The sequence below is a fragment of the Erpetoichthys calabaricus genome, chromosome 16 (assembly GCF_900747795.2).
Source record: "Erpetoichthys calabaricus chromosome 16, fErpCal1.3, whole genome shotgun sequence".
NCBI classification, from domain to species: Eukaryota; Metazoa; Chordata; class Cladistia; order Polypteriformes; family Polypteridae; genus Erpetoichthys; species Erpetoichthys calabaricus.
In genome coordinates, this window is record NC_041409.2 from 55,818,315 (window position 1) to 55,832,243 (window position 13,929).

The 13,929-nt window shown below is 38.9% G+C and overlaps 1 protein-coding gene across 1 annotated transcript in view; it reads left to right on the top strand.

Annotated features, from left to right (window-relative positions):
• The first annotated feature begins 13,299 nt into the window (after positions 1-13,299).
• Positions 13,300-13,929, top strand: part of zc3h14 (zinc finger CCCH-type containing 14) — a 49,888-nt gene continuing 49,258 nt past the window's right edge. Inside the window, exon 1 of the mRNA XM_028821463.2 lies at positions 13,300-13,436. Coding sequence (XP_028677296.1) covers positions 13,401-13,436 — 36 coding nt within the window. The 5' untranslated portion in view covers positions 13,300-13,400. The remainder of the gene's footprint in view (positions 13,437-13,929) is intronic.

The window sequence follows — 13,929 nt, forward strand, 5'->3', positions numbered from 1 at the left end:
TTAAGTGTCTGTGGTGTTTTGTTTTGGTTGCAGTGATGGTAGACTAAAGTGCGTCTGTCCATTTTTAACTACTTCAGTGTCATCAGCACCAGCTATAAGGCAGGTGGGAACCGAGTCATCATTAGAGGGGTAAAGCAGATGCCCACTCCCAACCAGTTCAGAGTTTGTCATTAATAGATGTAAATCTATGGGATGTGGAAAGAAACGGCATCACCTGAAGAAAACTCATGTAGACCTGGGGAGAATGTGCAGACACCACCCAGGGAGTTTCTGGGCATGGATTCAAATCCAGGACTCTGGAGTACATTCTTTTTTAAAAGAAATGTCCATAGTTCAATGTAGTGTATTTCATCATTATTGGTAAGTACTGTATATAAAATGTTTTTGAATTGGAACTGGCATTTAAATGTGGCAAACATCACTAGTTATGTTAGAGCCTAATTCACAGCAGCAGAAGGCATTCTTGTGATTCAAAAGTTCATTTCTTAAGACTTTTGCAGTATGTGTATCATTGTTTAATTGTGAGGTGCTAGCCTTTCCACCTTGAGGGTAATCTCATTGCAGAAGTAAATTTGCATATTTTTAGCATTATAAAATCCTCCTGAACTTGTTTTTGTCAAGATACCCTCTGATTTAGTTTTACTTCATTCTGAATATTTTTCTCATATTTTGGTTTTCGAGAAATCAATTTTTTAATTGTTAGATACATTCTTTGTTTTTGCTTTGTTGATGATGTTACTGAGTGCCCAGCACCCTTTCATCTTCAGCTTCCCTTTTGCAGCATTGCCTTTTGTACATACATCAGTTGTTGACTTGCTGACACCAACATATTTAAAATAAAGGAGCTACAGTAACCTCAGTCCTAATAAAAATAAATAAAAAATCAAGTATTTAAAAATTTGTTTGGTTAGATCTTGTTTCCTCTGCCTTTGGTTTATGCTTTTCTTCTTTTAAAAAAAAAAAAAGCAATACAGATCCATTTTTGCCTTGTTTTGATTAGTGTTTTGCCCCCAAGCCACTGCCACTTGTTAAAAACGAACTTCTTAGTTTTTATTAAAGGTGTCATCATTGGTCACAGTTCTCTGCTATTTAATCCTCAACAAATAGATGTATTTGTGGTAGGGCACAGGTAGACAGGTTGTCATCTTTCAGGCGACTCCTTATCCATAGCTGTAGTCTTGTAGTCTTATTATTAAAACAATACATATCTGTGCCAAACATTTTTTAAGCCCAAACTTCGCCAACATTTTTCATGCAAGAATAAGTAACAGATGGTGGATATGATGAAAGGAAACCTATAAACTTGTGAATAAGTCCAGCTGAACTTCTGCTTCACTCATACTGTAGCAACTTAAAGATTTTTTTATAACAATACCCTGAGCAAATTGTTTATACTTTTGCCACAATTTGAGACAGTTAAAGAAGTTTGTAGTGTCATGAGAAGTAATGAACCATTTCTACAGGTCTGCAATTGAATCTGTTTTGACCTTTGGTGCGTGGAGATTTTTCTGCCAATGACAAACTACTAGAGAGTGTGGTAAGCATCACTCGTCATACCATAGAATGCAGTTTGGCTTTGTGATTTCACTCTAATGTTACAGACTGAAGCGTAAGGCCTTAAAAACTTTTAACAGCTCATACCTTGCACAACCTCATGTTCTCTGCTCACACTTCTCCCATCTTGTGTATCACTTAGATCAGTCAAGGCTGGGGACTGTCAGGTTTTGTTAGAGAAGGCAGTTCAGAAATGCAACACAAAGTATTTGGTACTGGATGTTCCAGTTAAGAACTGGGTGTCTACCTCGATTAGCCAGCCTAGAAGAAATATATAACAAATAGCATCTGTTGGTAACGAGAAAGATCAGATGATTAAAATTACAGTAAGTTTTCTTGGGGACTAAATGTTAGTAAAACCCTCCAACAAGCCTTCCAAAGTATTATGGAAAGACTGTTGCATTGCAACACCATATTACAGAAGCTGAGCAAGGAAGTAATTATACAATGACATGGCCACCTTGCCTCATGCAGCGAGTGAATTGGAAAGCACAGATCCAAAGATCCCAGCTTGTGGCAGATTTTTAACATCAGTAAGCAAGCTTGGGTACAACCTTTCTAAATCAATTGTGACCATGAAGAGGGCCAGTGTCTTACCGATGATGTCTTCTGAAGGGAGGACTGACACCTACTGGTCACCTACTGTCTGGTGAATTCAGTGGCATTAAGGTTCAGCAGGGACTGTGATCAAGCAGAAAGACATTAGCCTCCTAAGCACTGTTCACAACTGAAGGTCCTGTCAGGGGATTCAGTAAGGCTTGTGTTTTGCTAATCTACAATAAAACAAGGGGGGTGTTGCTTGTGTGGATCAGGCACTGACATTCTACCCACTCATGTTCAACCAGCAGAAAAAGTATTATAAGAAAAGTGTGCTAAGAAACACACTTTTACTGACCCGATTGCCATGCCAGGTTGTGAGTTGGCGGCCTTGAAGGACGTGTACGAAATCTGAATCAGCACAGCAGCGCACACTCGACATACCTTTCCTACTGTTGATGTTTTGGTATTTACATGTTTATGCTGCATGTAATAATTTTTCTTCTTGAAAAACATTCAGTGCTTTTGACTAATTTTTTAGGGGGTAAATATAATTCTAAAGAGTCTCTTATTTAAATACAATGCAAACAGGAATCTTTGCTGATGACATTGTGATCTGTAGCGAGAGTAGGGAGCAGGTTGAGGAGACCCTGGAGAGGTGGAGATATGCTCTATAGGGGAGAGGAATGAAGGTCAGTAGGAACAAGACAGAATACATGTGTGTAAATGAGAGGGAGGTCAGAGGAATGGTGAAGATGCAGGGAGTAGAGCTTGGCGAAGGTGGATGAGTTTAAATACTTGGGATCAACAGTACAGAGTAATGGGGATTGTGGAAGAGAGGTGAAGAAGAGAGTGCAGGCAGGGTGGAATGGGTGGAAAAGAGAGTCAGGAGTAATTTGTGACAGACGGATATCAGCAAGAGTGAAAGGGAATTCTACAGGACGGTAGTGAGACCAGCTATGTTATATGGGTTGGAGATGGTGGCACTGACCAGACAGCAGGAGACAGTGCTGGAGGTAGCAGAGTTAAAGATGCTAAGATTTGCACTGGGTGTGACAAGGATAGATAGGATTAGAAATGAGGACATTAGAGGGTCAGCTCAAGTTGGACGGTTGGGAGAGAAAGTCAGAGAGGCGAGACTGCATTGGTTTGGACATGTGCAGAGGAGAGATGCTGAGGCAAGAGAAAAAGAGGAAGGCCTAAGAGAAGGTTTATGGATGTGATGAGAGAGGACATGCAGGTGATGGGTGTAAAAGAACAATCCTCACAGGTGGTGCAGTGGCAGTGCTGCTGCTTTGCAGTAAGGAGACTGTGGAAGATTATGGGTTTGCTTCCCGGTTCCTCCCTGTGTGGATAGTGCTTTGAGTACTGAGAAAAGCGCTATATAAATGTAATGAATTATTAAGATGTAGAGGACAGGAGTACATGGAAAAAAATGATCCACTGTGGCGACCCCTAACAGGAGCAGCCGAAAGAAGAAGAAGCAAACGGGAATCTTTTTATATCTGCATTCCGCCTACTGGTGGCTCTGAAAATTACAATATGGAAGTAACTCGACTATGAAGGAAGGTCGGCACCAGGATAAACTTAGTGCGACAATGCAGGATTACAATACAAATGAAGCCCACATTATTATCGATTCACAAAAAAATAGGCTGGAAAATACATAAGCAACTGATTACAGCAAACCAAACTTTATCCTGCATAATGAAAAGCCATAGCATTGCAGCAAGCCAAAGGAAGGCAATATTGATCCACCATGGGTGGTAGGGTGGCACCAGCAGTTTATTGTTTTCATTTGCTTTGTCAATACTTTTTTCAATTTTATTTGTAGTTTTATTCCCAAGGGCTCCTATTCCTAAAACAGTATTAATACTTTCCAATATGCTTTGTTTACTTATTTTAATTATTTTCTGCAAATTATCTGTAATACACCCTAACATGGAAGATCCTTCACACTTAGTCCCATTATAGCTAAAAAAACTGTAACATTCCCTGTAATGTTAACATTAACTGCCAGTAATGCATTAGTTGACCTGATTCTGGTTGGCATACAAATTTCCCAATGTTTAAAAATGCCAGCATTAAATGAAGGATTTTCTGGTGGCATGCTACTTTTTACAAGTAATCATTATGCTCCATAGGCAAATTTGCATTCCCCATTCACTTATATAGGTATAGAATCAAGGGGAGTAGATTGAGAAATATTTATCCATTTACACAAAGTGACAAGATTGGCATCTATATAGTAAGGCGATATTGAAGTATTTGCTGCACAAATGGTTTCTGACCTAGGTGTATACTATGTAAACTTACACAGGTCCTCTCTTTTCCTAATACCTGGATTATAAAATAGTATTTGCTTCTAGAGAATATAGAGGAAAGCCAAAGCCCTTGGTATAATCCAATAATTTTGATTCCCTAACCTGAGGGAAGCTGACGCATTTGCAGTGACTTTTGTTGGCTCAGATAGCTCTTCTGTTTCAACACCTATCCCATGCCAAGAGTTGGAGACGTCCTGGAGTGCCTAGGTAGTGCCCAGTTCCTGAATACTCTCAACATGACATAAGGCTATTGGCAGATATCCACTTTGTGAAAGAAACGACTGCATTTAGCACCCCTCAGTGGACAGTGGAAAATCTGCATCCTACCCTTTTGGTGACATGGGGCTCCAGCCAGCTTCCAGCATTTGGTTGACAGATTACACAGAACCCATAATGCCTATAATGCTGCCTCAATGATGTGGTCATCTATTCCAGCTCATGGGAGAGGAGTATGTTCAGCATGTTCTGCCTGTCCTCCACACCATCCACAATGCTGGTCTCCAAATCATCCACAAGAAGTGCTATTTTGGGCTGATCAAGGCCAAGTATTTGGGGTCAAGCAGCAGTGTTACAAGGTGGCTGCCATTCATGTCTGGCCCCGACCATAGACCAATAATGCAGACTAAAATACGACATATAATACTACAAAAAAATCTTGAACAAATAACATAATTTGTGATAAAAATGCAAACCCAGAGTACCTGGACAGATAAAGGGGATAAACTGAAAGAAGGGGCAGAATGTCAGGTCTGTTTAATGTCTTCCTAAACGAATGAGTTAAAAACAAATGAATGGAGTAAGCTGATGTCATTAATTTCTGGAGGTCATTCCAAAGTCTGGGCGCTATATACAGCTGAAGACCCTGCTGTCACCCACAGAGTGCAGGTTAGTGGGGGGCACAGAATGAGAGGACCTTAGTGGGCAGGTCAAGAACAGAATTTGATATTCAATCCTGTAAGACACAGGAGGCAGTGAAGGTGCAGCAGGATGGCTGTGATGTGCTCGCTGTTGTTGGTTTGTGTCAGGACTCTTGCTGGAGCTGTGATATAAGATTATATTATTATAAAATTAAGATAACTTAATTATTATATTATAAATTAAGGCATGAGGGTTGCCCTGGACATGACATAAGCTACATAGTGTCTGACAATGTGTCCAAGGATTTCATCCTGATACCTAATAGCAGTCAAGGTGCCATTATCTAGCCTGTAGAGGTCTGTGCATCCCTCCATGGATATGCCTTCACAGACCATCACTGACCCACCAACAAACCGGTCATAGTGAACGATGTTACAGGCAGCATAACGTTCTCCACGGCTTCTCCAGACCCTTTCACGTCTGTCACATGTGCTCAGGGTGAACCTGCTCTCATCTGTGAAAAGCACAGGACGCCAGTGGTGGACCTGCCAATTCTGGTATTCTGTGGCAAATGCCAATCAAGCTCAACGGTGCTGGGCAGTAAGCATATGGCCCTCTAGAGGACATTGGGCCTTCAGGCCACCCTCATGAAGTCTGTTTCTTTTTTTCAGAGGTTAGAGACGTTCACACCAGTGGCCTGCCTGCTGAAGGTAATTTTGAAGGCTCTGGCAGTGCTCATCCTCTTCCTCCGGTCAGGCTGATGGTTTAAGGACGTTCTCTGGCCCTGTCCAGCTCTTCTAGAGTAACTGGATGTCTGTCTCTTGGAATCTCCTCAATGGCCTTGAGACTGTGCTGGGAGACACAGCAAACCTTCTGGCAATGGCACGTATTAATGTGCCTGCCATCCTGGAGAAATTGGACTACCTGTGCCACCAACCTCTGTAGGGTCCAGGTATCACCTCACGCTACCAGTAGTGACACTGAGCTTAGCCAAATACAAAACTAGTGAAAAAACAGTCAGAAAAGATGAGGAGGGAAAAATGTCAGTGGCCTCCCTCCACCTGTTAAACCATTCATTCCTGTTTGGGGGGGGTTGTCTCATTGTTGCCCCTCTAGTGCACCAAAGCATCTGAAACTGATGAACAAGCCCCTCTGCTACTTCACTGACCAGATCAATAGCCCAGAAGTGTCACTGACTTGATGCTATACTTGGATTAAAAAGTGTTCCTTTAATTTTTTTGAGCAGTATATTTTAATGTAATATTGTGGTTTTATAATTCATTACACAAATTACAGAAATACACTTAATGATAGTTTTGGTTGCCCCACACTTCAGTCCTTCACAAATGCAGTAGTTTACAAACATCGTATTTTAATTTATCTTTGAGAAGCATGAAAAATAATTGTGTTGAATCTCAATTTATGATTACGTTTTTGCTACGCATGTACTGTTGAGGGACTTTTTTTAAATCAGATGGTCACTTTATTTTAACAAGCAATGTAAATAACCTGTTTACTTTTTACCCTCAGATCACATTCTATTTGTTTATCAAGCAGAACTGAATATTTTCATTTTCTACACAATACTGTAATAACTGTACAGTTCACACAGTGAGACACACAAACACACTCACCATACATACACACTACTGGTGCCGTCATTGGTTCCCCTGTGGATTGGACTGTTGAATCAACACAATGGTTGTGCATGCTGGGGTCTTTGGCACTTGTCATCCCAGTAGAATGCGAGGTGTCACCAATGGTTTACCCTGCTCCTCAAGATGGCTCTGTCTCCTTCTCCCTGTCCCAGTCTCTGTTCAAGGTTGTCGAGATGACAAAAGTATTTTTTTCTGAGATGTTAAATATGTTGAAAAAATTGCCTGTGACCAGCATCCAGTGTAATGTTTTGTCTAAATTCTTCACTCCTCTTTTTGTAGCATTATAATCCATTATCATTTCTGGCCATGGAATCTCCTATCCCTGTGCAGATCACATTGTGCACCAAGGATGTGTCATTTGTTTAGACAAACTTTAATGTCTTCACTGGCCTATTCTGTGTGGCCAGCAGTTGACATGGCAGCTCTGGCTTATTTTCCTTATTGTGCTAAGCATTGTTACCTTCCTCTTGAGGAGCTACTGTCCCAGTTTGTGTAAACGTTATTGCATATGGTGTTGTGGCCATGCAGCTTATGTCAAGTCCAGGGCAACCCTCATGCATTAATTTCTCACAGGAGTTCCTCCATCTGACTTCCCTTTGTTAATGAAATGACATCCTCTTCTCTTCTGTATCTCTATGCTTCCCCTTGAGCATGTTGGCCAGGGTTATCATGCAGATGATGCTTAGATCTATTTCAGTGTTAAAAGTGACACTTCATCACAGCTTTCTCAGCTCACAACTTGCCTCAGTGAAATTAAATTAAAATTAAAACCTGAACAGAGTAAACTCTTTAAAATTAAATTGCAACATAACTGAACTCCTGCAAAGTGGCACTAAAGTGCCACTTAAGAAACCAAGCTCCTCTTCAACCATTCTTGGTGATGATCTCATCAGACCTTCTTTTACTGTAAAGAATCTTGGTGTCACTTTGATTGCTCTCTTTCTTATTTCACCCATGTAAACAATATTAAGAAACTTTCTTACTTCCACCTGTGTCACATTTCTTATGTTTGCTCCTTCCTCTCCTTTTCTAATGCTGAGAATCTTGTGTCTGCGTTTATCACATCCCACATTGATTATTGTAAGTCACTGCTGGCAGGTGCCACTTCTAATCTTGTATACAGTTTATTTTATACAGTTTATTTTTGTATAGCCCAAAATCACACAGGAAGTGCCGCAATGGGCTTTAACAGGCCCTGCCTCTTGACAGACCCCCAGCCTTGACTCTCTAAGAAGACAAGGAAAAACTCCCAAAAAACCTTGTAGGGAAAAAATGGAAGAAACCTTGGGAAAGGCAGTTCAAAGAGAGACCCCTTTCCAGGTAGGTTGGGCGTGCAGTGGGTGTCAAAAGAAGGGGGTCAATACAATACAATGAAGTTCATAGAACAGAACAATTCCTCAATATACTAAAAAATAAAAAATATAAATTTTAGAATTACATAGCAGAATTTAACAGTATATATCCCATAATAAGATTTGGATTTGTGTAGAGTCCTGGAGACCTCATCCTTCAAGCTGCCTCCCCCATTTGGCCATTCCACGGCTGAAACAGTGTTGGGCCAGCCAATCCAATGAAAGGACCCCTCTTTCTCACGATTCCTGCGATCCTCCATCAGGGATGACTTTTCCTTAGGCAGGCAAAACAACTTGGAAGGTGGGCCATGGCACCAAGTGCCACATTTGAGTACCGAGAAGAAAAACAGAATAAGTGTGGGTTAGTATATAATTATAACTGTCATGTTACTTATGTTTAAGTGCTAATGACTAACAACAGAGATGCAGTCTGTACACTTAATCAGCAGCTCTAGTCAGGATATGCTAAACTGAAGTAGTGAGTCTTCAGCCAGGATTTAAAAGCTGAGACCGAAGGGGCATCTCTTATAGTAGCAGGCAGACCATTCCACAGTTTAGGGGCCCTGTAACTAAAAGCTCGACCTCTCATTGTTATTTAATTAATCCTTGGAATCATAAGCAGACCGGCATCTTGAAATCTTAATGTGCGCTCAGGTTTGTAAGTCATGATAAGTTCAGACAAGTAAGCCGGACCTCGACCATTTAATGCTTTATATGTTAAAAGAAGGATTTTGAAATCTGCCCTAAACTTAACCGGGAGCCAGTGTAAGGATTTAAGAACTGGAGTTATGTGTTCATATTTTCTTGTTCTTGTAATAATTCTCGCAGCCACATTTTGGATTAACTGGAGGCTGTATAAAGAACAGTTTGAACATCCAGTGAACACCGCATTGCAGTAGTCAATCCTACTAGAGATAAATGCATGAATTAGTTTCTCAGTATCCTGTTTATTTAAAAAGCGCCTTAATTTCCTAACATTTTTAAGATGGAAGAAACATGTTTTGGACAACTTTGTAATATGCGCTTTAAATTACATGCTAGAGTCAAAGATAACTCCTAGATTGCGGGCTGATTCAGTAAAATTGACTGGGATTCCCACTGAGTTAAATGATGACAAAATATTGTTATGATCAGCGTCATTCCCTCCAACAATTAACATCTCTGTTTTATCTGTATTTAAAGACAAATAGTTCTTATTCATCCACTCCTTTAATTCACTAACACAACTAATTAAAGACAACATTGGAGAAACTTCATCTGATTTAAATGAAAGGTATAACTGGGTGTCATCTGCATACGAGTGAAAATTAACATTATGTTTCCTAATGAGAGATCCCAGTGGAAGCATGTAAAGTGAAAACAGTAAAGGTCCCAGTACTGAGCCCTGCAGGACACCATATTGAACTTCTGTGTATAATGATGAAGTACTGTCAGCACATTTCTGTACATATTGGAATCGATTTGATAAATAAGAACTAAACCAAGCGAGCACAGTGCCTGTAGGCCCAACATCATTTTCTAGCCTGTGCAGTAAAATAGAATGGTCGATGGTGTCAAATGCTGCACTTAAGTCCAACAACATAATTACAGTGGACTTTCCTTCATCAGAGGATATCAGAATGTCATTTACAACCCGTGTTAGTGCCGTTTCTGTACTATGACCAGTGCGAAAACCAGACTGGAATTTCTCAAATAAATTGTAATGCGTAAGGTGTGACTGAAGCTGACTGGCGACTACTTTTTCTAGTATTTTAGAGAGAAACGGTAAATTTGAAATAGGCCTATAATTATTTAGTATATGTGGGTCAAGGTCTGACTTTTTAAGTAATGGTTTAATGACTGACACTTTTAGTGTATCAGGTACTGTGCCATGCAATAATGAACTATTGATAATGTTTAGAATAGGCACTGCAAGAACATCCATTGCACTTTTTACTAGTTTTGTTGGCACTGGATCTAGGGAACAAGTAGTGGGCTTCGTTTTAGAAATTAAAGTTAAGACTTCCTGCTCAGTTACAGGATTAAAATTACTAAAGTGCTGAGTACAATGTGAGACAGGGTCTGCTAAGCTAGTATTTGGTTTGTACTGTGATGCAGAGATCTGGGATCTTATATTTTTAATTTTCTTATTGAAGAAGTTCATAAAGTCTGTACTGCTAATATCTGTTGGTATTTTGCACTGTTGATCTGAATTTCCATTTGTTAATTTAGCCACTGTTCTAAACAGTACCCGAGGATTTTTATTATTGCTATCTATTAATGTAGAATAATATTCTGACCGAGCTTTAAAGAGGGCTTTTTTATATTTATTAACACTCTCTGTCCATGCAATTTGAAAGACATGTAGCTTTGTTGTTCTCCATCTGCGCTCCAGTTTTCGACACTCTAATTTAAGAGCTCGAGTGTTTTCATTAAACCAGGGAGAGTTTCTGTGTGCTTTGATCACTTTTGTTTTAAGGGGAGCCACTGTGTCCAGAGCATTTCTGAAGGTCACATTATAATGTGATGTTAGCTCATCTAAATTGTTTTCCATGTTTACATTTGATGTTAACTGATCTAAATGGTTTTCCACAATTACACTCGACTTACTCAAAGTATCTATAAATTTTGAAGCAGAATTACAATCTAGATGTCGCACTGTCTTTGTTTTAATCTGGGAGTGTGTTGGCAAGGGCAGGACTAAATCAAATGTAATTAAGTAATGATCGGAAATAATTTCATTTAATGGAGTAATAATTAAATTTTGAATTTCAACTTTGTAAGTTATAATTAAATCTAATGTGTGGTTATGATTATGAGTTAGACCTTTGACATTCTGACAAAATCCTACTGAATTTAACAAATAAGTAAAACATTTGCTAAAAGTGTCAGTTTCCACATCAATGTGTACATTAAAATCCCCCATCAGTACTACGTGATCATAATTTATAGCCAAGTCAGATAAAAGATTGCTAAATTCAGACATGAACAATGAATACGGCCCTGGTGGTCTATAGACTAGCACTATAATTGTGTTGGAATCTGTTTTAATATTTAAAATGAATGCCTCAAAGGATGTAAAGTTGCCTAAATTTTTAGAAGTGATTTGCATTTTGTTACAATGAATTATTACAAGGCCTCCTCCTCGACCTGAATCTCTAGACTTATGAAGGAACGAGTAGCCATCTGGTGACGCCTCAGCTAGGGGGACAGTGTCACATTTACTAAGCCAGGTTTTGGTGAGAAGACACAGATCAGATTTTGTACGTAATATAATATCATTTACCAAAACAGCTTTAGTGCCAAGAGAGCGAATGTTCAATAAGCAGCATATAAAACTGTATGCTTCTTTCTGAATTGGTGATATACTTTTTGTTTTAATTTGTAGTAAATTTCTATTACAGATGCCCCTGGTGAAGGGTCTGGTTTTATCCCTTGGTCTATTTATACACCTTATTTTTTGGTTATCAATTAATTTAAGGTTTGTATCAAGACTAAATTTACTGGATGCCCCAAGACAAGGATTATGGGTAACAGCTTCAGGAAAGTAACAGGTGGGATAAACAACAGCCTGTGATTTATATCACAGCTCCAGCTGATTCAAAGCTTAACTGCAAGAGTCCTGACACAAACCAACAACAGCGAGCACATCACAGCCATCCTGCTGCACCTTCACTGCCTCCTGTGTCTTACAGGATTGAATATCAAATTCTGTTCTTGACCTGCCCACTAAGGTCCTCTCATTCTGTGCCCCCCACTAACCTGCACGCTGTGGGTGACAGCAGGGTCTTCAGCTCTATATAGCGCCCTGACTGTGGAATGACATCCTGAAATTAATGAGATCAGCTGACTCCATTCATTTGTTTTTAACTCATTCATTTAGGAAGACATTAAACAGACCTGACATTCTGCCCCTTCTTTCAGTTTATCCCCTTTATCTGTCCAGGTACTCTGGGTTTGCATTTTTATCACAATTTATGTTATTTGTTCAAGATTTTTTTGTAGTATTATATGTTGTATTTTAGTCTGCATTATTGTCTTTTATTCTTTTTGAATGTTTTGTATATCCTGTATTTATCTTTATTTAGTCAAGATATTATTTGTAGCCAATGTTATATAGGTCATGTTGTTCTTTCTGAATTTTGGGCATAGGAAGGGTGCTATATAAATAAATTGTGTTATTAGTATTTTTATTTTTTTTGATGGCCCATCGTTAATAAGTGACAAAAACTAGAGCAGTTCTATATAAGTCAATTAATATATAGCATAATTCAGTGTAGAATATGTATTGCCGTTTTCTTCACATGTTTAAAAATATTAGATTGGCTTAAATGTTCATTTTAAATTGGTTTAGAACAATATTGCACACATGCATAGTACATTTCAAAAAACGTAATCACTTTTATTATTAACGTTTTACTAAACTCTTAACGTGGTATAAACATTATAATTATATTGTATACTTCGTTTCATGAATGTAAACGAAAAACTGTTTTCAATTAACACAGATCTTGACGATTTTAATTTTGTCGACATGTTAAATGGTTCCCACAGACCCGAACACAACGTAAATGTTAATAGTGTATTTCACAGAAACGATCCGTATTGTTTAGTTTGATGTATGACACAACGTGATGGCAGAAACCCAATGAACTTCACAATGATGCGTATTATTTGGTTTGATGTACTGTTTTTCCTTCTCATTTTTATCGCTTAATTTCAGAACGGGTCCTTGAACCGACGTTACTTTCCGGGCTTTGCCGAAACCTTCCAAAAGTAATTTTACAAAGTCAGTCCTGATACGACGGAGACGTCACTTCCGGGTCTGTAACTGCGGGTCTACAACTGCGGTGACGTATGGTGCTGTGGCTCTGCAAGTGGATAGTATCAAATAGAATAAAATGGGCGGGTGGCGGGGGCGGAATAACTGTAAATCAAATTCTACTTCAGCGAATCATGTAATTGCCAACACACATCAATCAAACGTTATAGGGTCTTCTGCGCGTGACGCAATTCCCATCCCAGCATCCCCGACAACTTCCGGTTACAGTCATGATTTACAAAGCGTGAGGAAGTATTCTGTACTAAAGGAGTTCTTGTATATGTTATATTTTTTTGTATAGTGAGAAAAAAGAAACATGGAGATAGGCACGGAAATCAGTCGGAAAATAAGAGTACGTTTTGCATGTTTCCATTATCATTGTGGGTTTTATGAAATGTTTAAACTGGAAATGGCCGTTTTCGCACTGATCTGCTCTCCATAACGCTAATCAGTAATTCATATTTAGTGATTAGCTATGTATATCTAGTTTGTCTGAATGACTGTTATTTCCAGTATATTAGTAACCTGTTTACATTTTCTGTTGAACTAGGTCTCTCACATTATTTGAATTAGACTTTTCGCCGCTATGTGTGTTTCCTTATTTATTTCAGAATACTGTTAAGTACAAAAAGTACAGTAGGCAGTTGTCACGAACATAGTGAAATAATTTCGAAAATTCAGTAGTTAAGATTTGATTTCGAAAATAAAGGAGTTTTTCAAGCTACAGACCACCGATACAAATGATTTTATTTGCATGTGATGGTTATAGAAGTGTGCTTTTGTCTTTCTTTTGTTTTAAGTAGTTTTGTGTCCGGTTATAATATTTATAATTGGCGAGATATCAA